Below are 22,549 nucleotides of genomic sequence, written 5' to 3' on the forward strand. Positions count from 1 at the left end.
AAGAGTGATTGTCCCATGGTAGTGCCGTTACAAATGATGGGGTGCCAAGTAAGAAAGGCACATGAGCATGGCGAAAAGAGTGTCATGGAATGATGAGGTGCCAAGCAAGTGAAGTGTAGCGCTCTCGCCCCCCTTACTTACCTCACGAGGTGCTTTGGTGGGAGAATGGCCTGCGTGGCACGCCCACTACGAGACATGGGTGCCACGTAGGCCGGCCCTTACCCTTTCTTCCCTCATGCTTGGTACTAGAGGAGACCACGTGGCAAAACCCAACACGTGGCACTCCCATTATGAACGAGCCGTGCCACGTAGGCAGGCACCCGCCCTTTCCTCAGGAACCACACAAATAATTTACTGACGCCAGAGAGGAGAGAGAGAGAGAGAAACTCCATAGCTGTCTCGCTTCAGCTTCCTCTCCATCTTCTGCATGTACGCAGAGAGAGAGAGAGAGAGAGAGAACTCCATAGCTCTCTTGATTCTTCGTCTTCTTCTCTTTCTTCTAGGGTTTCTCATCCTGTAACGCCTGATACTCAGGTATAATGGCGCAATGTAACCTAACTTGCATTTCAGGTACACATTATTCCAAAACACATACACAGACGTATTGTCGTTCTGTTTCATTGTCGAATATATCATCCTCCTCGTTACCATGGCAAGGAGTGCTCTCGCTTAAGCATTTCATAAAGAAAAAGATGAATACTCAGTATAGGCTCCGTCCTAACAGATCCTTTAACGTTTCACCTGGAGGAGATGATTTCGTTTGGAGAAGAAAAAAGAATATAGAAAGTAGAGTTGAAGCAGGTTCTATTGAAAGCTCAGATGTTTGGTCCGAGAAAAATGGCGAGAAAACATCATCCTTTGACAGATCAACAAAGAATAAAGGAAGAGTTGAAGCAGCCTCAATGGAAAGCTCAGTAGTAGATGTTCGGTCTGAGGAGAGTGACGTGAACATCTGGTCTGAGAAGAATGGTGAGAAATCATCACCATTTGACAGATCAAAAGCGTTTACTAGTATTTCGCGAAATGATGCCACTGAAAACAGGAATAATGCCACCAAAACAGTTGTGTTAATCGAACCAGAGAACAGCACAAAGATCATTCATGAAGATCCTTGGAAGATTCCATCTAAATTGCAAGAAGGAGGGCGGAAGCATGAAGAAAACATAGAACAGTTTTCAAATACAGTCTCTGAAGAACCGGAAATAACTAAAGGAAGTAAAGGACAGGAAAAAACATTGGAAGGACCAGGAATAGCTAAAGGGAGTAAAGAAGGGTACGGAAACATGTTAGGCTTTTCTCGTTCATTCCGGAATTGGAAACAATCTTTAGAAAGTGACAAGGTTTCAACAGATTCTGAATCGAGGCAAGCAAAGGGATTCTTGAAGATACTTGAGGATGATATTACCTTCGTCAAGGGAGGATGGAAGTGGATGGAAGAACAGGTTTTACCTTCCTTCACCGAGAATATGGAGAAAATACTGACATTGAAAGTGGTAGAAGATCCTTCTGCTATTCAAATTCCTGAACCTCAACCTTCGCCATCATATGACCCAGGTGCTTAATCCTCTTATTTGTATCATTTTGTACTTTTTGGTCTTATTTTTCGTATGAAATACAAATCACATTGCTGCTGCATTTTACATTCATAGTGGGTTCACTCATTATTTAATGTAGTGTTCTCATGTATTCACATAGCACATTTACATTAGAACTGAGATTTTTTTTGTTCCTCTGTGACGTCAATGCATTATAACAACTGCAATGAAGACTTTCAAGCAAACATTGGCAAGTATTAGGAAAATGCAGTTACACGGCTACATAAATCCAAGATTATGTGTGTCACAATTTACTGCCATCTCTAGCTAGGGAGCATTAATACAGAATATTGGACAAAGTGTTGGATGGAAAATTTCTGATTACAAACAGTTTGGGTTGAGTCTTAGATTGAATTCAAATGCCATCTCCAACCAGGAAGCATCAATTCAAAATTAGAGAAAAGTTTTGGATTGGGAACCTGCAATGATTAAGAATTTTGTTTTGAGTCTCGGAGTGAGAATTGTGATGGCTAAATGGCATCTCTAACTAAGTAGTATCAGAGTGACAATTGTGATGGCTAAATGTCTGCAAATCTGCAGAGTTGCAAAGTTAAAAATTTCCACAATAGAGTAATGTTTTTTATCTTGGGTTGAGCGAATTTATCGTTTAAGTGTCATCTCTATTAGGTAGCATCGATATGCAATGTCAGCAAAGGTTTGGATTTAGAATTTGTGATGGTTAAGAGTCTGGTTTTGATAATGTCTACTTTTAGTTGGTGGAAGATCCTTCTGCTCTGTAACCATTTTGGACATATAATCTTCTTTATTTTATAATGTTTTATCCAGATTATTTCTTCTAGTTGTCAAATCTCCATTGGAACTCTACTATATTAAATAGTCGTGTGGTAAGATTGCATCCTGACTGATAGACTCTGGGGAGTTACTATAACTGATTCATTATGATTGAATATGTGGAATATAAGGACATTCAAAATACATATTTCCTAGTTCTCGGGGTGAGTATATCCAGGGATTTTACAATATGAACTCCTAAACATGGAGGTTGGAATTGCCTTATCTCGGAAAGTTTGTATAGAATGATTGCTTATCTCATATCTAACATCAACATCAATCAAGGGGCCAACCCATCAATGGTTGACTGACACTTTACACTTTCCTCAGTAGGGTTTAGGGTTAAAGAATGAAGAAAAATGTATTAATTTCTACCAAAAGCAAAAATCACAGATGAGTTCACAACAAGACAACTTATAAATAATTTATAGTGAAAAACTGAAGTTTGGGCTCAGAATGTCCATTGTTGATGCACTAGAGTAAAGAGTTTACAATAACGTGGCATACATCTTCTGTGACAAGCAACGATGAGTTTGATCTTTCTAAGTTAGAGAAGGAACACCCCAATGCTTATATTATGCACAGTTTATTTGGACTTTCATGTGCATTATTTTGAATTAAGAAAGAATTAACTTCTTTTCATCATGTCTCTTTTGATCACAAAGAATATGATTTCAGGATTATCTGGCATGGACCTTGTACTGGCAGATGCCGAAAAAATAAAAGGTTATGTAGACAATGCTGTTTTCTGGTTAATGGCGTGGAGAATCCCATTACAACCATTCTATAACCCACATATGGTAGCGTCGTATTTTAACAGAAGACCTCACGTTTTGTTGTTTCGTATTATTCAGGTGAGATATGTTAATGTACATTTTGAACTGTTTGTATGTTTTTACCTTCCACACCAATAGTACTAGATATGGGTTGCATTTTTATGGAAAGTTTTGTTTATTTATCAAATCAGGTCCTACTTATATTTTACATGCACTTGTACCTGAAAATTTGACAAAGCTTGATTTTGGATATCTGTTTCAACTATATGATTAGTTTTGTTATTGTTGAAGATATGTGCAGTCTTTGCTTCTGCATTCACTCAACTAGAGGTTGAGAAGCTTTTGAAACCCAAGGATGAAAGTTTTGCACGGATAAGAGGAGCAGAGCTTACCAAAGAAGCTTTGATCAAGCTTGGACCTGCATTTATTAAAGGTTATTTTTCTTCCTGACTGTGTGGTATTTCTATAATTTTCTGCCTTAATTCTGTTGTTTGGAATTGTGTAGTTGGACAATCCCTCTCAACTAGAGGGGACTTAGTCGGTGAAGATATTGCAAAGGTTTCCCTCCTTATAACTCATTTCCTACAATCAATTTAAATAATATTGGGATTAATATGCTTCTATTTCTAGGTTATGTCTGAGTTGCAAGATAATTTGCCTCCATTCTCAACATGTACAGCCATTTCTATAATTGAGGAGGAACTTGGATTTCCTATGAACATGGTTTTTTCTTACTTCTCAGATACACCTGTTGCTGCTGCATCATTTGGTCAGGTCAACAATTTAGCATTATTAATGCATCACTATTAAATAATGCGGTGTTATATATGGTGGTAGTTTGTAGTTGAGATTATGGAAATTCTAACTGTGTCCACCTTTATGTGTATGCCGTAGGTCTATAGAGGGACAACAACTGATGGCCAAGATGTAGCTATTAAAGTGCAGCGCCCTAACGTCTTACACGTGGTAGCTCTTGATATTTACATACTTCGCATGGGGGTGAGTGTTGACAACATTAATGTTTTACTGGAATTTCATATACATGTGCTGGTTCATTCTTTGATTGTGCTGCATATCTGTTTGATAGTTGGATGCTCTTCGAGTAATTGCTAAGCGAAGAAGTGATCTGAAACTTTATGCTGATGAGTTGGGACAAGGTTTATTTGGAGAGCTAGATTACACTCGAGAAGCTGCCAATGCTGCAGAATTTGAGGTCTGTCTTTAAAATATTCTCTACGTGATCACATCTTTTGAAAGTTGCATGTATATGTGTTGGATATGATTATCTTCCTTTGAGCAAATGGTTTAGGGTTACTATCTGACATCCGAATGTGATTTAAACTCATATCTTAGGCAGCACACTCAAAAATTGCATTCTTGAAAATACCAAAGATCCTAAGGAATTTGTCAACAACAAAAGTCTTGATAATGGAGTGGATACATGCGGATCGCCCTGGGGAAATGTTACAGATTGCACGTTCGCCAAATTATAATGAAGATGCTGATTTTAGAGAGAAACAACTTGAAGCAAAGCGTCGTCTATTTTCTCTGGTATGGTAATTTAAGCGCATGAATGTAGAAACAAATGGTTTCTGTGCTTAAATATAGGATGGTGATTGTGGAGCTATTTCTTATGTAGGTCAACAAAGGGATTGAGGCTTCACTAGTCCAACTACTTGAGACTGGTATTCTACATGCTGATCCACACCCAGGAAACATGCTTTACACAAGGGAAGGAAAGTTAGTGTAAGTTATATTGACTCACATATGTCTTCATATGGCTAAAACTGTTACACGTATAGGTGTATGGGAGAGTTAAGGATGTAATGCATAAGGTGTGTAATGTGTAATGTGTAAGGTGCAATGTGCAATGTGTGAGTGTGTACACATGCACATTTGGCTTTTTGTGTGCATGTGTACAAATGTGAGAGAGTGGGGTACGTAGGTGTAACTACCTCCATTTGCCTTTTTGTATTGTCTCGTAACGCTCAGATTTTGTACTATATAAACCCCACCCAGGGGGCATGAAAAAAGGAAGAATAGTGAGTTACCTCTCAACATTGTGTTTCGTTTCCCTCTCATTCTCCCTCTCTCCCCTCACGTCCAAACCCCTTTGGGAGGGGGGTGGAGCAAGAACAGCTCCAACCCCCACCCATAAACACTGAACCCCCCTTAGAATAAGTCCCTCTCTCTCTCTCTCTTTCTCTGCGATTTCTGCAGAATTTCTTGATGAGAACGACTCCTCCCCAACATTCTCCTATCCTCTGCAACAAGATTGGTTACTTTTTGGCTTGGCTGTATTTTGGAAGAAAAAAAACTCTACAAAAATGGAGGTCCAGCACGAAAGCAAGCCAAGAAGCATGAGAAGCACTAGAATTACTAGAAACACTCATTTTTCATCATCAGCCCCTCCAGTTCGAAGAGGAAGAAGATGCATCAAAATTATTTGATCCCTCTGATCCTTACTGCTCGGCAAATCGGATGGTCTTAAAGGATTCCTAACTGATCTTGATGCTATTGCAATGGATTTCAATAGAGACAACCGATGGCCGAACAGAGAACGACCGACAATTGGCCTGACAACTAGCTGGACAGATGTCCAACAACCGGCCCAGTAGACGTCCGACAGTTGGCCGGACAGACCGCCGGACAGACGTTCCGGCAGCTGGCGATGGCCAGTGGACTGAAACAGCCAGGCCGGACAGGCGGTCGGCGGACAGGCGGTCCTATAGTTGACCGGACAGACTACTGGCAGACGACGATCACCAGACATAGAGACGGCAGAGCTGTCCAGCCGGCGGACGGGCTGGTTGAGACAGCCAAAGAGAGCTCGGCCGAGGCAGCCGACCAGAGGGGATGACCGGCGGGTGGGGACGGTCAGTGGACCAAAATGGCCAGGCCGAGGGATGGCGATGGCCACGGACATAGACGTCCGACAGCCGGCCGCTGTACAGAGACAGCCGCATAGAGCCGGTTGGACAGATGCATTGACAACCAGCCAAACAGCTGGCGGATGACGCCGGCAGAAACAGCCGGACAAATGGCGATGGCCGGCGGGCGGACAGAGTGACGGCCGACGAACAGACAAAGATAACGGCAAGAAAAAGAAGAGAAGCAGAAGAAACAACAGAAATATTAGACGCAGAAGAAGAAGAAAAAGCAAGAAGGAATGAAGAAGAAAAAGAAAGAGGAAATAGCAACAGAAGAAGGAAAGCACGCTGAAAGGAAAACAAGGAAAAGAAGAAGGAACATAGATTCTGTTTGTAGGAAGGCTGGAACAAGGAGGATGAAAGAGGAAGAGAACCTGAATCAGAAGGTGATTGAGAAGAAGAAGAAAGAACAAATGGATTGATATCCAAAAAGATGCGGATGGATTGGTAGTGGATGAATTGGTAGTAGAAAAGAAGAAAAAGAAGAACAGAGACAGAAGAGATAGAAAAGGGAAGAAGAAAGAGAGGAAGAAGCAGAAACGACGATGGCTGAACAAGAAAGAAGAATTTGAAGACAGAAACGAAGAAGAAGATATAAAAGAGAGAGAAGAAAGAGAAGAGGGGCAGAGAGGAGAATTTCAAAAATCGGAGGGCAAATGGAGAAATTTCCAAAACTGAAGGGCAATGATAAAATTTCAAAAACTCGAGCGTGGATAATAAAATTTAAAAAACCAAGGGGTGTTAACAAATTTTTTAACACAAGACCACTCACACAAATGAAGAAGAAGAAAAAAACACACACCTAAATCTTTTAAGACTTAAAAGTAGAGGTATCAATTGGTGTGTGATCCAATCGTAACAATTTTTGTGTCATGCTGACCGAGGGGGAAGGTTCATGTCAAGTGAGGTCTGATTGAAGTTATTGATCAAAATGCAATGTTTCGGTCAAGGGATTTCCGACCGACGAGAGAAGAGAAGACCGATGGAGTTCTGGTCTATGAGTTTTTGGCATGGGCATGTGAGTTCGACGTGCAATGCAATGTCCCATAGGCGTGCCATGTGTTACCCGTATAGGTGTACGGGAGGGTTGAGGGTGTAAGGCATAAGGTGTGTAATGTGTAAGGTGCAATGTGTGAGTGTGAGGAAGAGTGTGTACATATGCACATTTTGCTTTTTGTATGCATGTGTACAAATGTGAGAGTGGGGTAAGTAGGTGTAACTACCCCCATGTGGCTTTTTGTATTGTCTTGTAGCGCTCAGATTTTGTACTATATAAACCCCACCTATGGGGCATGAAAGACAAGAAGAATAGTGAGTTACCCCTCAACATTGTGTTTCGTTTTCCCTCTCATTCTCTCTCATTCTCATTCTCATTCTCTGTCTCTCTCCCTCTCCCCTCACGTTCGAGCCCCCTTGGGAGGGGTTTGGAGCCGTTCTTGGCTGCAGCCCCCATGCAGTGCTGGAGGTTAAGAAATTACACAAGGAATTTGAGGACCAATAGCTGCAACTCGCCCTCGACTTGGAGCGATACGAGCAGGAGCGAACCCAAGAGACTATCTTGGAGGACCAAGGAAGAACGGAGGATGAAAGCAGCGAAGACATCCTAGAGGTTCCGAACCAATTGGACGCTGAGGCTGAACAAAGGGAGGAGGCAGAACACGACGCAGAGGTGCAAGCCGACACCGGCAAAGATAGGGCAGAACCGACGGAGCAAAGGCTCCCACGCAACGAAGAACGGCCACAGCCAGAGAACGAACGGGAGAGGAAGCTGGAGGCCACGCTACAATGTGAGCCGAATGCTGAAGACCAACTAACGGATACAACTGACAATCAACCGACCGAGGTACAACTGACCAATCTCGAGCAGGCGGCCGAGTTCGAAACCAAAGCAGATGGCTTGTGGCAATTGCCGAGCATCTTGCGCATTTTTTATGAAAAGTAAAGAGCAACAGTTTTGCAATGCTTTTTTTAAATTATGTTTTATTTTTGGGTTCGACATCTAAGGCACAATCCCACGGACGTGCCAGGTGTTACCTGGTGGGACAAGTGGGACAAGGTGTGAAACGAGCAAAGGGAACCAAGCACCACAGACAGCCGAATAAACGGAGCCGAGTATTGTAACGGCCCATGCAAAGGCTATAAAAACCGAATGATCAGAAGCATAGAGAGATATAGGTAGATATCAGGCCAGAGATAGATAGATGGAGGTCTACGCCAGAAAGTGAGGAATAGGGAGAGAGAGAGAGAGCGCTTTACCGATAATTATTGGTACTTGTATCTGTGTATGTATGTACTATAATCGAATATACTTTCTTGTGGGCAACTCAAGTGTTCTTTCTTTTTAAGTCTGGTATAGAGGTACGGTCTGTGTAGGAATCGTGGGTCTGGGATTGGTCGTAGCCGACCCAGTCGAATACTGTTCCTTGTGCTGTCAGTTGTAGCAATTCTGAGTGGATAGGTCTGAATAACGGTCTGTACGTGTCATGAGTGCAGTAAAGTCAGTATACCACGTAACGATCTGAATAACAGGTACAGCAGGGTGCCCGTAACCCCCAACTCTCCTTCGGACCAAAATACCTTGATCCGATTACTCAGGAAGAGTAATCGACGATGTTACTCCAGGAGGGAGTAACAAAAACTTCAGTAAGATCATGATACGACATCCCAAAGCCTCGAATAAATAAATAAAAAGTACAACTGAGTTTTTGAATGCTATGTTGCTGCATTTCATACAAATATTTATGCTTAAGCTTGCTTCTTTCAGACAAAAAATGAATGCATTAAGTGCTTAATCTTAGAAAGATTTAATGGTAAGACTCTTTATAGGTTTTTGGATTTTGGTCTACTTTGTCGAATGGAGAAACGTCATCAATTGGCCATGATTGCGTCTGTTGCACATATAGTAAATGCAGATTGGAAAAATTTTGTTCAAGATTTAGCTGATATGGAAGTTCTTCCAGCGACAGTTGATCGCATGTCAATAGCCATGGTAAGCATTGTTGCTCTCTAGCTCTGGGGTTCCCTATTGAAGTAGAGATTAATGTAGACTTAGTACTTAAATATATTTATGCAGGAACTAGAAGAAGTATTAGGTGACACTGTGCCTCAACAAGGAATCCCAGACATTAAATTTAGCAAGGTTCGTTTAGAGTTTGTGATCATTATTTTATGAGTGAAATATATGAATTTTAACTCTTGAATGTAGTTATCTACATCAGGCACAATGAAAAACTGCTCCAGATAAAGTAATACACTTTTCTTTTTGTTTGGAGGATTGTTCTTACCAAATAATGTGGGAGACTCGCATGGCATTTGATACTGCCTAGAAATGCATGATTTCCATGCTCTGATAAATGCAGTAGGAATATGGTCCGATAATCTGTGTAGTTATTACAATTTAATGCCACAAATTTTGCCTTATGCCATGGAAACTATTGACCAATAGCCATAACTCTATTATACTTGATGAACAAGTGCCATACTCCTTGAGTTGGTAGAACGTACAAGAAACAAAATACCCTTCCTATGAAACATGTCAGGTGAATGTAGATCACATATAAAAAAACATGGATCTGTTCTTGCACATGATTCTTCAGAAACTTATGGTAGACCCAACATTTGAATCTTGTGCATATTTTACTATTTGTGGTAGGTGCTTGTGAAAGTGTTGGCTATTGCTTTAAGGAATCAGTTCAAAATGCCGCCGTACTTCATTCTTGTTCTACGCTCCATAGCTTCATTGGAAGGTGAGAATCTTCGTTTTGTTGTGGGGTTGGCATGAATATTTGCTTTCTCGTTATGAAAATTAATGCTTTATTGATGTCTATATGTTGCAGGATTGGCTTTGGCAGTTGATCCAGATTTCAAGGTGTTTGGAGCATCATATCCTTTCGTAATACAGAGACTTCTGACTGAAAACTCACCTCCGTTAAGAAAAGTTTTGATATCTGTAAGTATTTATCTGTAAATGTTCTGGTTATCACATCTTTCTGGATGGAAAAACTATCGTAAGGCAGGCAAAATGCATGGGGTTTGTACAACTGCATTTTCGTACTTTTTGTCTGAAACTAAGTGTAGCTCTTGAAATTTCCACATCCTGTTGGATATTTACACTTACAATGTTCTCTTTTCTACCCACAATAGTCGTTTTCTCCTTGTCCATCTCAGACATGATTTTATTGTGCACGGCTTATGCACTGAAGAGAACTAAATTAATCAACCAAAGATCATCAACTAAACACAATGGGCCAAAGGGGTTTTATATACAAGTCATCAAGGGACTGCCACATCCACTCGAGTACAATTCCGTCATAACAATATCTGATATTCTTTGACCACATTTACACTTGAGAACTAACTAGATATCACAATCTAGCTCTTTGTGCAACTAGATAGTTCACATGGATTACAATAAAGTGTGCTCACGCACTTTTTCACACATTGTCCTTTTCTTCATAAACACATGTTCACACAAGTTGAGCTTGATTCTCAACACTTAGTAATTGACCCATTAGGGCAAGCAACCTAATGTTTTGTAAGAAACTTAAAGAATGTCTAGAACCTTCCAGAGTTACTAGAACCTTAGAGAATGTCAAATTTTAGTTCTTCAGTACAGGTCACTGTTGTAGAGGTAGAGCTCCTGTTGTTATCATTCTCAGTTATGAGTGACCCGTTAGGGCAAGTAACCTAATGTTTTATAGGAAACTTCGAGAATATCTTGAACCTTACAGAGTTACCAGAAACTTGGAGAATGTCAAATTTTAGTTCTTCAGTACAGGTCACTGTTATCATTCTCAGTTTTACTTGTGTTTCAGACCTCTGCTGATATAATGTAATAACTTTCTTCTCCATTGTTTCTGTATTGATTAACTGTCCATGCATTCTCTGTTTCCTATGCATTAGTAATAAATAACACCACGAGATGTAACCATGGTTTTGATCCCATATAGGCCAACAGGATATTCCAGAGAAATAACTAAGATCATTCTTTTTTCTCTCTCAACACAGCTTTTATTTTTTATATTTAAATTATTGGTTCAGTTGTTTGCAAATACCTTTTATGCAAACCACAAACCATGAACAATTCCAGAAGCTTAGCTGTAGTTTGATGATGTGGCTTGAGTCTAGAACTTGAAACTGTAATTTCAAATGTTTCAGAAGAAAAGAGTGTTTTCTTTTTCAATCTGGATTTATTCTTTTTTGTTATTTGCAGTTAATATTGAATGACAAAAAACAATTCCGCTGGGATCGAGTTGCATCATTTGCAACGCTTGCAAAGCAACATTCACTGTGAGTATTTACACCATTACAAAAATAGCATTCACGTTTAGTATTTTGACTATTTTCAAAAATGACGAATGATGTAATGGATGTTTGTTCTTAATGCAGGAAGAGGGCTGCCCTTGAGACAGGTATGGAGCCACCAACAGGTGATACTATTCCTGAATTTAACATAGACAATGCGAATCCAGAGTTGATTCCCCTTCTTGTAAACGTTCTTTCATCTGAGAAAGGAGCTGCTTTCAGGCAGCTTATCCTCGAAGCAGTATGCATCTTCCAATCCTCCATTTTCTTTTCAGGACACTACAGTTTTTTCAAGAGATTAATATTTTTTTTATCTGGGAAAAACTCTGTAATACCCCAAAGTTCTCATTTTTCTCCAAATGCCCTGGTCAGTTCCTGAAAGTGCAATTATATGTGCGCTATTTTGAGCACACTTAAATGGTCAATAAGAAATGAAATGCTCACTTCATCCCTTTTGGGAAATAAAGAACTTGGGGTTATTTCAGAGTTTCCCCCTTCTTGTTTCTTTCTTTCCTGCAAGCCTTCTGTTGTCCAAAGAAGACCTACATAGCAACACACTTCTTTTGTGCAGGATACTTTTGATCTTGCTGGTACTTTCAGCTCAAGGAAGGCCTCAGCAGTTCGGAGGAGCATCGCCTTGAAACTTTCAGATGTTCTATATCAGTTTGGAAAAGATTACCTCAAAGAGCATTTCCAATTTGAGGTTCAAAATACAGAATTAATATCGCAAACAGTTCCATCTCAATCATCATCAGCATCAGATAAGGCATTTACAGATGACATGAAATCGTTGACGAATTGTTCTGACAAAGTTGATATCACGTTGCTAAGAAGCAAGCAAATGCAAGCTCTTCTTCAAACATTAGTGGCCAGGCTTAGAACAAAGCCATTGTTGATGATATATACTGGATGGATCGGTTTTACAATGATCTGCTATGCTATGGCTATTGCAGCTCACAAGCTTTTAGTAGCATCTTTTGATGGGTACTTTGATAGATCCTCAAAAACATCATCTCAACTTATCACTGTATGATATGAACTGCTCAAACCACTGCAGAAACTTCTTTCTTGTAAATGAATCATCCTCTTACCATATATATCCTTGAAGAGTCTGGCTCAAAAGAGTAATGGAGAATGGCTTGGGTTGGCTTGCCAATATATGACACATACAACTAAAATGTGCAAATAGTGGCATTACATTTCCTGCTATGTAAGGAATACAAAGAATATTGGATTGCAAATACACAATGCATTATATTTTACTGTAGCAATGTTAACCCATGTCCATAGCTTCAGCTATTGAATTCATCCTTGATTTCTATTGTTGAAGCCTATCAACAGTTAAGTTCCCAGTTAAACCTACTAGTGAAGCAGCGCTGAATGCGCAAGAGAATCTGAAGTTCCCAGTTTATATTTGCCTCCTTGTGGTGGTACTACAAATCTGTATTATCTTTTACAAACTATGATGTATTATTATTATTATTTTGAATACTTCGTTGTCATGTATGCATCATTGGTCCCAAATTTAAAAGCACTTGAGGTACCTTAGGATCAGTTGGGTAAAATTACCAGTTATATATGGAATCTATTCATTGGAACAGCATATTATTATTATTTTGAATACTTTGTTGTCATGTATGCATCATTGATCCCAAATTTAAAAGCACTTGAGGTACCTCAGGATCAGTTGGATCAAATTACCACTTATATATGGAATCTATTCATTGCAACACCAAAAAATGTTTTTCTTCATACTTCGTTGAGAATCATAATACTTTACTTCAAGAATTCAAATGTGGATTTCAACCCTACATGCGTAAGCTACCTAATTAGCTAGTAGCTACATGAATGTATGCAAGTTTGAGTGATGGTGAATGAGGCTTCTCATGGAAAACATAAAAAGTTGGACTTTTCGACAACATTGTGACCTAATCATTTTTTGTTTAAGGGTTTTATGGGATGGATGACTCTAATCATGTTTTTTTTTTCTCCAAAATGAAGCTACTTTCCCATTAGTTAGGTAAGATTATTACAAAGAGATTGTACAAGGAGGCTTAAGCATAGATCGGGGAATCCCCCTCCGATCAAGTTCTAGAAATTGAGACTAGTTAGTTACATCGCCTTTCGGACGGACTACTTAATGTAAGTACCTACAACTAAACTAGTGCCTTGTAGTGATGGCTAGTACGAGACAACTCTTGGGGTCGACAACAGAGGGAGGGTGGTAAGTGAGCCGGGAACAACCAACGTGGGGGTTGGTAGTTCCACCTTGGGCCACTTCCTCCTTGTGTCACCATAGGCGTGTTTCGCCATTTCTGCCAAAAGCGCAAACGGGCAGTATCCACATCAGAGGAATGGCTACAAACCTCGTCCAATTGCCCTCGTAATCAGCTAATAAGCGCAAACCATATGTCCATGATCACTTCCTCCGGGGGTTGCACCAAATCCTGGAAGACCTTTAGGCAACGCGCTTTCCATACGTACCACAAGGTGAAGCCTGCGATCAGCATCCAAATGTCTGGGAACCTAGGGGATGCGGACTGCAAGCCTCTCTCAAATCGAATCTTGGAGATTTTTCCTCACATGCATACATAGCACTAGCTATCCGTATTGAAGGCGTTCGTCCACCTATCACCAGAATGATCAAGCCATGCCGCAGCAAGGTGTGGGATAGAGTGACCCTCCTTGTGGATCATGTTTTAAAAAAAAAAATTGAACCAAATTACTACATTAGTATTAAGAAACAACTTGAAGCTATACAAGAAATAAATTTATGTACATGTTAACAACCTCCCCTTAAGTTCAAACTATTGGCTTAATTAAATTTTTGGTATAAAGTAAACCCACTTTAGCTTATCGAAAAACCGCCTATAAAATATATTGTTATTCAATATGGCATGAAACTTCAATCATTGCAATTCTACATGTTGGAGTGTCACTTTTTATATTATCCAAACAACCTCTTAGATTATGTATGGGCTTTGTCCAATTCTGATAATTATTTGTACAAGCCTTTATATCACAATTTGGAATACCTTCAAGCACCCATCCTTCCAAATTTTCCAAATTGTTATACTATACCAATTGCCATATTTTAGTTTTACCAACTGATATTTTTGGATTTAGGGGTATATTTGTTTTTGTGCATCTGACTATGTCTCAACAAATTAACATCTACAACATCCTTCTTCTCATACAGCTTTGGTTACCCTTGTACATTTGCTCACACTATCATCCGATTGAGGAAACACTACCATTAATATTCTTGAGATTCTTTTCCATATTTTCTTTGCAAAATCCTATCTCCACGAACGATTTTGAGCAGTCTCCACTGGATGCATACAAAAACGACACATATCGTCTGCATTCACACCTTTTCTCCACTCACTGATTGGTATAAGCTATAACTCACTCTATGAATCAATTACCATCAAAAACACTATTTTCCTACTCATTTTCATGCCCCCATCTATTTCCAAAATTGCCGGAGTTGTGGAGAAATTCCATTCCTTTTCTAAAAAACATTTTTAGTCAGTTCTCCCTTGACCTAGCACATTATATTTTCCTTCCAATCTTTACTAAATATTGAAAGAAAGGCACCTATTTTATTTGATCTCAAAACGGCACTTTGCAATGAAGTTCTCCATCTATTACTAAAGGCCACATAAAGTAATCACAACATTAACTTATTGAATGCAATCCACCTTTCATGGAAAGTGAGGTCACATTGGAAAGCCATACCAATTGAACATACATATTTAGAGGCAAGGAGACAGCAACCATTCCACCAATCACAGAATATACAAAGTTTACCTTCTATAGGGAGTGAAGACACTTGTTCATTTTCAAAATATATTACCACTACGAACTAAAGTCAATTCATCACAGGGCAAATGTTTACATCTTGTTTAGCTACAGCCTACATTTATTATTAATGTCTTAAGCTTCATATCTTGTTTAGTTGCAATTGTTATTAACTAGTATACACATGCACACATTGCACTCAAAAAATAATTACTATCACAATGTTGATGACTTATTGTGATTTACCACTCATAAATTTGAAATGTTTCGTTGGTCATTGACAATCTATACTATTCAATGGATGCACTCTTTTTGTTAGTAAACTTGTGAAATGGTTAGGTACAAAACTAAAAAAATAAATGCTTCCGTTCTTGCAGGAAAGTATTACCTCAACTAAGGACGAATCACTAATGAATCCAATGCCACTCCCTTGCAACTATTGACTCTGTAATTACTATTGAAATATTCGTCTAGTACAAGAGAAGAGTGATACTAAGAGATTTCCTTGATAAACAACCAGCCTAGTTTTTGTTTTTGAACTATATGATACTACATGTAGGAAATCTTAAGACAAGGTTGAACACCTACTATGAGCAGATATAGGGTAGGAACTTGGAGATCCACTGATCCTTCACAAAGCATTAAAAAGAAAGTACGTGTAGAAAAGCTCTCAATGCCATGAGTAGAAGAAAGCATGTAAAGACATTTGCAAGTGATTTACCCACTTGTATCATATATATAAATATACCCAGTTCAGAAACCATGAAATAACAAATAAATTTCAATATATTACTTGATTGAATTCATTGACAAAATATAATGTTAGAAAAGGAATAAGGCATAAACAATGCAACCCTACAGGGTAGGGGAGTAAGGCACTTTGTAGTGATAACGAAAAAAATGACCAAAACAATATTTCAGAACTCAATAAAGAATTTTGAGTGTTTGTGCAACACTAGAATGGAATACACACAACACCCTTTTCCCTATCATACATTGGAATTAGATATCCAAGAACTCGATTGTGTAAGCGAAGAACCCAATCTTGCAGCTATGCGAATCTCACTCATTGGAAGAGGCTGCTGAGTGAGAAGAGATGGAGATGTAGATGGCAATAGTGTGAACTGTGCTGCTGGATCTTGTATTCTGTACTGAGCTGCTGATCCTCCACTGTCAGAGCTGAATGTCATAACACCATTAACCAACACAAATAAAGGATCCAAAAGATTTTCTCATTGTCATTTTCTTTTAGTTTAATTATTTTCTACAACTAAGACAAACATTTCTTGCAGGTCTCTTCCAATATTTTTTAGTATTTTTTATTTTTCCCACAGTTAGGAAAGCAGTTAATCTTTCCAATATCTTTTTTGGAACTTCGACAAGCAATTTCTTGAAGGGATTTGGCCTACGCATAGCCATGAAAGCTGTGTAACATAACAAGAACATAAAAAGAACAAAGACACTACTTGCAGATTCTGCTGATAATAACAAAAAAAATCTATTGGAAAAATATTTTCCATTGCTTTTATGCATTTTCAGTAGTTGTAAGTAGCTGCAATGATAATACACGCACATTGTGCTATTATACAAATGAAGATATATGGCCTTAGCATAAGTTAAAATTTTATCGAAAAGATTTCGGTTATTTAGCAGAACTTGCACGTTGTAACACTACAAAGGGAAGTACTTGCATATTGTGATGCTACACAATTGCAGTGATATGGGCTAAGCATAGCCATTAGAGGTAAAAAAATATTTTCTACTGTTTGGCAGCTCCATGCAAAGAAAACAATTCAGGCGAGAAATAAATATTTGACTTTCTTATCATTATCGTGAAATCTGGAGTTCATCACATCAACATTCCATTTGTTTGGCATTACAATCTTGGTGATGGATTTCTCAATCAATTGATAGATTGAGAGGTCAGAATTGTTGCATCTTTTTAAATACATAACATGCTATCTTGTAAAGTTAAATGATGTAAGATTTCATTCTCAAGTGGCCAGATAACATTGTTTGTCCTCTCTTTTTTCTATAGATGCATGTCTGACTGACTATCGCCTACGCCCATGCTTGAGCAAGGTGTTATTGTAACTGAGAAGAAGAAATTGTCCTTGCTTTGTTTAGTTACTAAAGCTCCCTGATTATGCTTGGAACATCTTAAAATATCAAGCAGATTCAGTATTAAGTTCACTAGGAAAATACCTTGTATAGCTGCTGAAGCCATTCTCATCAACATCATCACTGTCATCATCATGAAGAGAGACTCCACGTGAATGATAAGAGCTAAAATTCCGTGTAGAATTAGACCATTTTGGCACAGGAGTTTTTGTAATATCTTCACCTAAATATCTCTTCTTGATTAACTGCATCAAAAACAGATCCATTAAAAAAAGTGACAAAGAGCTACATTCCAACAATATCCATGGTATCGTACAGTACTTACACCACAGAAAAAATGTTTAACCGCTTCCATATCCAGACGGCCTTCAGTAGCACACTGTAGCAATCATGTTGTAAAACAATTTCTTTTTAATGGCAATGTTAATAGCATTTTTACCACAATATATTTCTCCTGCTCTTCTTTTTTGCTGAGAGTAGGCTCTATTTATTTTGTAGGATATAGCCTTTATGTTTTCTTTTGCAAATAACAGTATTTATATTTCTTTTTTTCTTTGCCAAAATAAAATATGCAGAGAAATAGGACATAAAATTTATTTTGGCAAATAGAAATGTTCATATTTTGCATTTCTTTTTGGGAAAAAAATGTCTTATATAAACTCTCTACTACTTACAGCAACAAGCCCACTATTTCCAGGGAAAGTTTCTGTGACAGGAAGTTCGTCACCACTTGAAAGAAAACCTTGTTTCTCAACCCATTGTCGGGCAACATCTACAAGATTGCCACTACTTCCACCATGTTTTGGCACAACGTCTGTTTTATTTCCTATCACAAGAAATGGAACAGGGATACCAGCTGTGGTAAATGTGGACATAGGCACCGAAAAAGTCCCACGTGCAGCGATTTCTGCTGCCCATCTTTGTAAGTTTAACTTTGTCTTCCTCTGCGAAAGGTCATGAACAAAGATAACACCTGTATATACCCCCCAAAAAGAAAATGGAAAATGAAAAATGGTGAGAACAAAAACAGAGAAAATAAAAACAGCATGAAAAGGAAAAAAAATTAACACTAATAAACATTTGACAATTGAGGCTTGTTCATTTAGGCATGTCCACCAAAATATCAAGTTTCCATTCTCACCATTTATTTGAGAGTAAAAAAGTGACCGACAATCTTTATAACGATCATGCCCAGACAAATCCCACAATTCGACGAAGAAATCACGTTCTCTTCCAACTAACAAGCTATTTGGAGTTGAGCTTCCATTGTTGCTGGGATAGGTTATATGCTGCGAACATTATTATTAAGAAATTTATAGTTCAGTGTATGTTGATACACTATTTCGGAGAGCATGTACTTTGTTTCATTTTTCTCAACAATATTTTCTTCCTTTGCAGGAGAGGAGATAATGACCTTAACTTCCACGCTGCATCCTACAGTCCGACGAGGAGTCGAAACTGGTTTTCCATGCAAAATTAGCTGTACCAATGATGTCTTTCCTACTCCTGTCAAACATAAGAAAGGTTTTGTTTAGTATATCACAAGCTGGTTTTGTGTTTTGTTTTTATCTTGAGGTGCATGAGACCAGACATTTGTATTAATATGTAAATTTGATGAGATGAGACATTATTCTAAGGTAATTCTCAAGAGCAAAATTGTTATAAAAAAATGTCATTCTCTTATAATGACTGATAACATCTTGGGAAGCTTCAGGGACAGCTATTTCAGATTTCAAAAGTGGATATCAGTTGTGTTCTTGTTAAAGATATGCATTTGAGTGCACATTAAACTGGCCTGTTGTATAAATAAATAATCATGAGATACTCGATTGAAATTGCAGTAGTATATTCAACACAAAATATTGTCGTCAAATTTGAGGAGTGTCACCAACATCTTGATTTTATGTCCTCAAAGATCAAAAAATACAAAGTAAATTATAAATGGTAAGAGAAGAGAACTATTTATGCAAGAAAGTCACTACTTGGGACACATTGTGTGGTAAGGATAGGGAGTGGATGGATCGGGAAACATATGTTCTTACTACAAAAATTTTATGAGGTATTCCGAAGAAATGGTGCTATCTTAGACTCTTCTTCCAACAAATAAAGGTGTGTCTTGATGATCAGTTGAGACAAGGAAAACTATATTCCAATGTTTATGTAATGAATTTCACAACCATCATAATCTACTTTTTAAGAAGACATACATATACAAAAATAAAATCCAAATCAGATTAAAGAATAGATCAATGTAATAAATTTGCATGATCTGTCAAGATGTAACATATACACACAGCCGTATGTATATGTGTATATATACACATACAAAAAAACCAATGCTGTTAGTGCACACATACGATCTTCAATTTTAATCCTTTTATTTCTTTTTAAATTAATCAAGTTTCATGTAATAAATTTGCACAACCAATCATAATCTTCTAGTTGATCAAACATTTATAAATGAACCCAAAATCAATTTCAATTTCAATTTAGCCCAACTCAGATTCAAAGCCAGCTAATATATTGAAACTCAGAAAACATATAGTATATGTAGTGAGACAGAGGGAGAGGGAGTTCAATTTCCTTTCTTCAGAGAGAAAATTGGAATAATTCTACTAACCTGGATCTCCCACCACAAGCACACGAACTTGGCCAGATGGGCTTTGGGTTGCCTCATCACTGTCATGCTTCTTATCCAACCTAGGGATCATAACACCTCTCCTCTTCCTCTGCAGACTGGGCATGGAAATGCTTCTCCTTCAGTAAAAAGAAAGCTCTGCTGAACAATAAAGAGAGGGAGGGTTGGGGAGGGGTGTGCGATCTGAGACAGAAACTGAGTAAATAAAAACAAAATTGAATTATGATATGTATGTATACATAATATATAACATGAAACATATTACCGTCCTCCAGTATATGCATCCTTCCCTGTCTCTGTCTCTGTCTCTGTCTCTGTCGCTCTCTGTTTCTGTCATTCATTTATCAATTTGATCATATATCTTGTGTGTGTGTGTGTGCGTGTGTGTCACGTGTTTTGGCTTAGAAAAGTGAGTGTCTATTATTATTATAACTTATAACTTATTATAGTAGTATTAGTATTAGTATTAGTATTATTGTTTTCTATACCTCAAATTTCTTATTATTTCGTTTCGTTGTCCTCCTCTTCAAACAAGAAAGAAAATAAGCTCTCAAGCCTTTGCATGAATATACATATATGTATGTTACTGTATGTATGAATATATTTGTATGTATGTATGTATGTATACATGCATTCTCGTGTATGCTTCATCATGTTTTTAAGGCGTCCCCCAATGTCCATATCGTATCCTTCTAACAAACACTTCTCAGGCTTGCTCTATCCCGCGAGATCATCTTCAAAGATCTCGCCTGAAAAATTGTTGAGTGATTTGCATGCACGTTTTTGAAGTATACATTACATATTGGAATGGGTATTTTTAGCCCATCAGACATCTCTCGTACTGGCCTCACTTTCAACCTACATGGTTATATCATTCTGCAAACGGTGTTCTGCGAAAGCCGTTTCCCCATCTTTAGACTTTTGTACATTTTGTGCTTGTCTTGAAATATCAAACTTTAGCATCTTGTTTTCTAATCATACACCTACAAAACCATTTCAATTCCAAAGTATTTATCATAACCAAAACTAATGTCATGCCCTAAAGGTTTAAGGAAGTTGAGGGAAATGATAATATTTAGATTGTGAATCATAATAATCAATAAAAACAAGCACTCCCTCTTGAAATTGAGCTTCATTCCATTGTTTTTATGTGCAGCAGAGATTACTTTTGTGATAAGAAAGATTGTGGTGTGTGAGTAATGAAAATGTCCCAAGAAAATGTTGTGGTCTGATGGGCTTGAAGTTTCGATTACACTCGCAATCCCTTCATATGCACGTTATTAAGACAACATTCAATTAATCAATCATTGTGTTCAATTAGGTCATTCATTTATGCTTAATTTACATGTCATTTAGGAAACCACAAAAAATGTTATATCATCAAACCTCGGTAGTGGAACATGAATTTGTTATTTATAGAGGAGATTTTTAGTGAAGGAACAATTCAAATTGCAAGAAGGAGAATTGTGGGCCTTCCATTTTAGATTGATTGGCAGTGTTATCAATAAAGTGGTGAGAAATTAATAATTTATCATAAACATCTATAAATAACAAAGTCATAAAGCAATAATTTTAGGAGAAAAAATAGAGAGTGCTAGTAGCCATTATTTGGAAGAGGAGACAAGATAAAGCGGATATATGAATTTTATAATCAAAGAAACAAAAGAGTATGCACACTTAACACATGTTGCAACGTTCACATTAATTGACTTTCAATATAAAATTCAAGACATAAATTTGAGAAGCCTAACTCCATTAGGTGAAACCTTGATTATCAATAGCTAAGATTTTACATATTGTGATGATTTTTTTAAAGGAATTCTTGCTAATCTACCTCAAAGTGATATATTAGGTTGGGAATGAGTACCTAATGTACTCGTATTATTATTAGAAGACATTATTGTGCACAACCAACAATATTTTACAATAATACTTGTTATCCATTTCAAGTGATGTATTTGATTGGGAAACCTTTTGTTGGAAAGCATTATATATTATATAACCATCAATTTGTTTTAGTAATACTTGTTATCTACTTCAAAATGATGTATTAAATTGGGAAACCTTAGACAATGTACTCTTGTTGTTACAAGGCATTCAAAAGGATCTGAGATCGTTTTATTGTTTCTCCCACATAAGCTAGTTATGAAGATTTATTTTATAAAGGAAAACAAACATGTAATGATTGGTCGCTATCACGAAGCCATAAAAGAAAGTTTACATTGCAAGACAACATATAGAGATAGAGTTCCTATATGGTGGTTATCACGTTATATCCTAGTTTTAGATATCTTACTTTGAAACAAACGCAGTACTAAATATGTCAATCTCTTTGGAATGACTTAGTCCAAAATAACAATATTTCCTTTGTGATTGAGCCATGCTCCAATACTAAGCAAGGAATCAGTTTTGCTCGTCATCAATTTCTTGAAGGATTAATTGTGGGATTCACCTCTTAGACATAAGAAAGATGGAAGTCCAAAGAACGTAGCCATGGCCCATAACTAATTGAATGTGCAAGCTTCTTTGATAATTGTTAGACATATTTGCATAATAATGTTGTTTTAGTGATTATTCTTTCATAATGAT

The 22,549-nt window shown here is 37.7% G+C and overlaps 2 protein-coding genes across 5 annotated transcripts; one reads left to right on the forward strand and one right to left on the reverse strand.

The window, feature by feature from the left end:
• Positions 1–468: 468 nt before the first annotated feature.
• ATATH8 (Protein kinase superfamily protein) lies at positions 469–12,668 on the forward strand. The gene is made up of 16 exons (XM_087319611.1): positions 469–1,554; positions 3,066–3,241; positions 3,455–3,596; positions 3,669–3,721; positions 3,794–3,937; positions 4,058–4,162; positions 4,251–4,376; positions 4,517–4,714; positions 4,803–4,909; positions 8,920–9,082; positions 9,167–9,232; positions 9,746–9,839; positions 9,930–10,042; positions 11,306–11,382; positions 11,482–11,638; positions 11,969–12,668. Exons 1-16 carry the CDS (start codon positions 540–542, stop codon positions 12,428–12,430), a joined length of 3,198 nt encoding a protein of 1,065 aa, XP_087175737.1. The 5' UTR covers positions 469–539; the 3' UTR covers positions 12,431–12,668.
• A 3,301-nt stretch (positions 12,669–15,969) lies between these two features.
• LOC147863978 (small GTPase LIP1-like) lies at positions 15,970–20,342 on the reverse strand. 4 transcript variants are annotated; one of them, XM_087319975.1, is made up of 8 exons: positions 20,226–20,342; positions 19,943–20,058; positions 18,737–18,828; positions 18,464–18,611; positions 17,997–18,295; positions 17,648–17,701; positions 17,407–17,567; positions 15,970–16,380 (listed from the first exon to the last, which is right to left on the reverse strand). In XM_087319975.1, exons 2-8 carry the CDS (start codon positions 20,031–20,033, stop codon positions 16,191–16,193), a joined length of 1,035 nt encoding a protein of 344 aa, XP_087176101.1. In that variant the 5' UTR covers positions 20,034–20,058; positions 20,226–20,342; the 3' UTR covers positions 15,970–16,190. The 4 variants fall into 4 exon arrangements, with proteins under 4 accessions (XP_087176101.1, XP_087176098.1, XP_087176099.1 ...); XM_087319972.1 differs by having other exon boundaries at positions 19,943–20,098; XM_087319973.1 differs by having other exon boundaries at positions 19,943–20,101.
• Positions 20,343–22,549: the final 2,207 nt, after the last annotated feature.

This window comes from Azolla caroliniana, unplaced genomic scaffold (genome assembly GCF_043228905.1).
Source record: "Azolla caroliniana isolate FFs.n. ecotype wild unplaced genomic scaffold, voAzoCaro1.0.p SCAF_5, whole genome shotgun sequence".
NCBI lineage: Eukaryota > Viridiplantae > Streptophyta > Polypodiopsida > Salviniales > Salviniaceae > Azolla > Azolla caroliniana.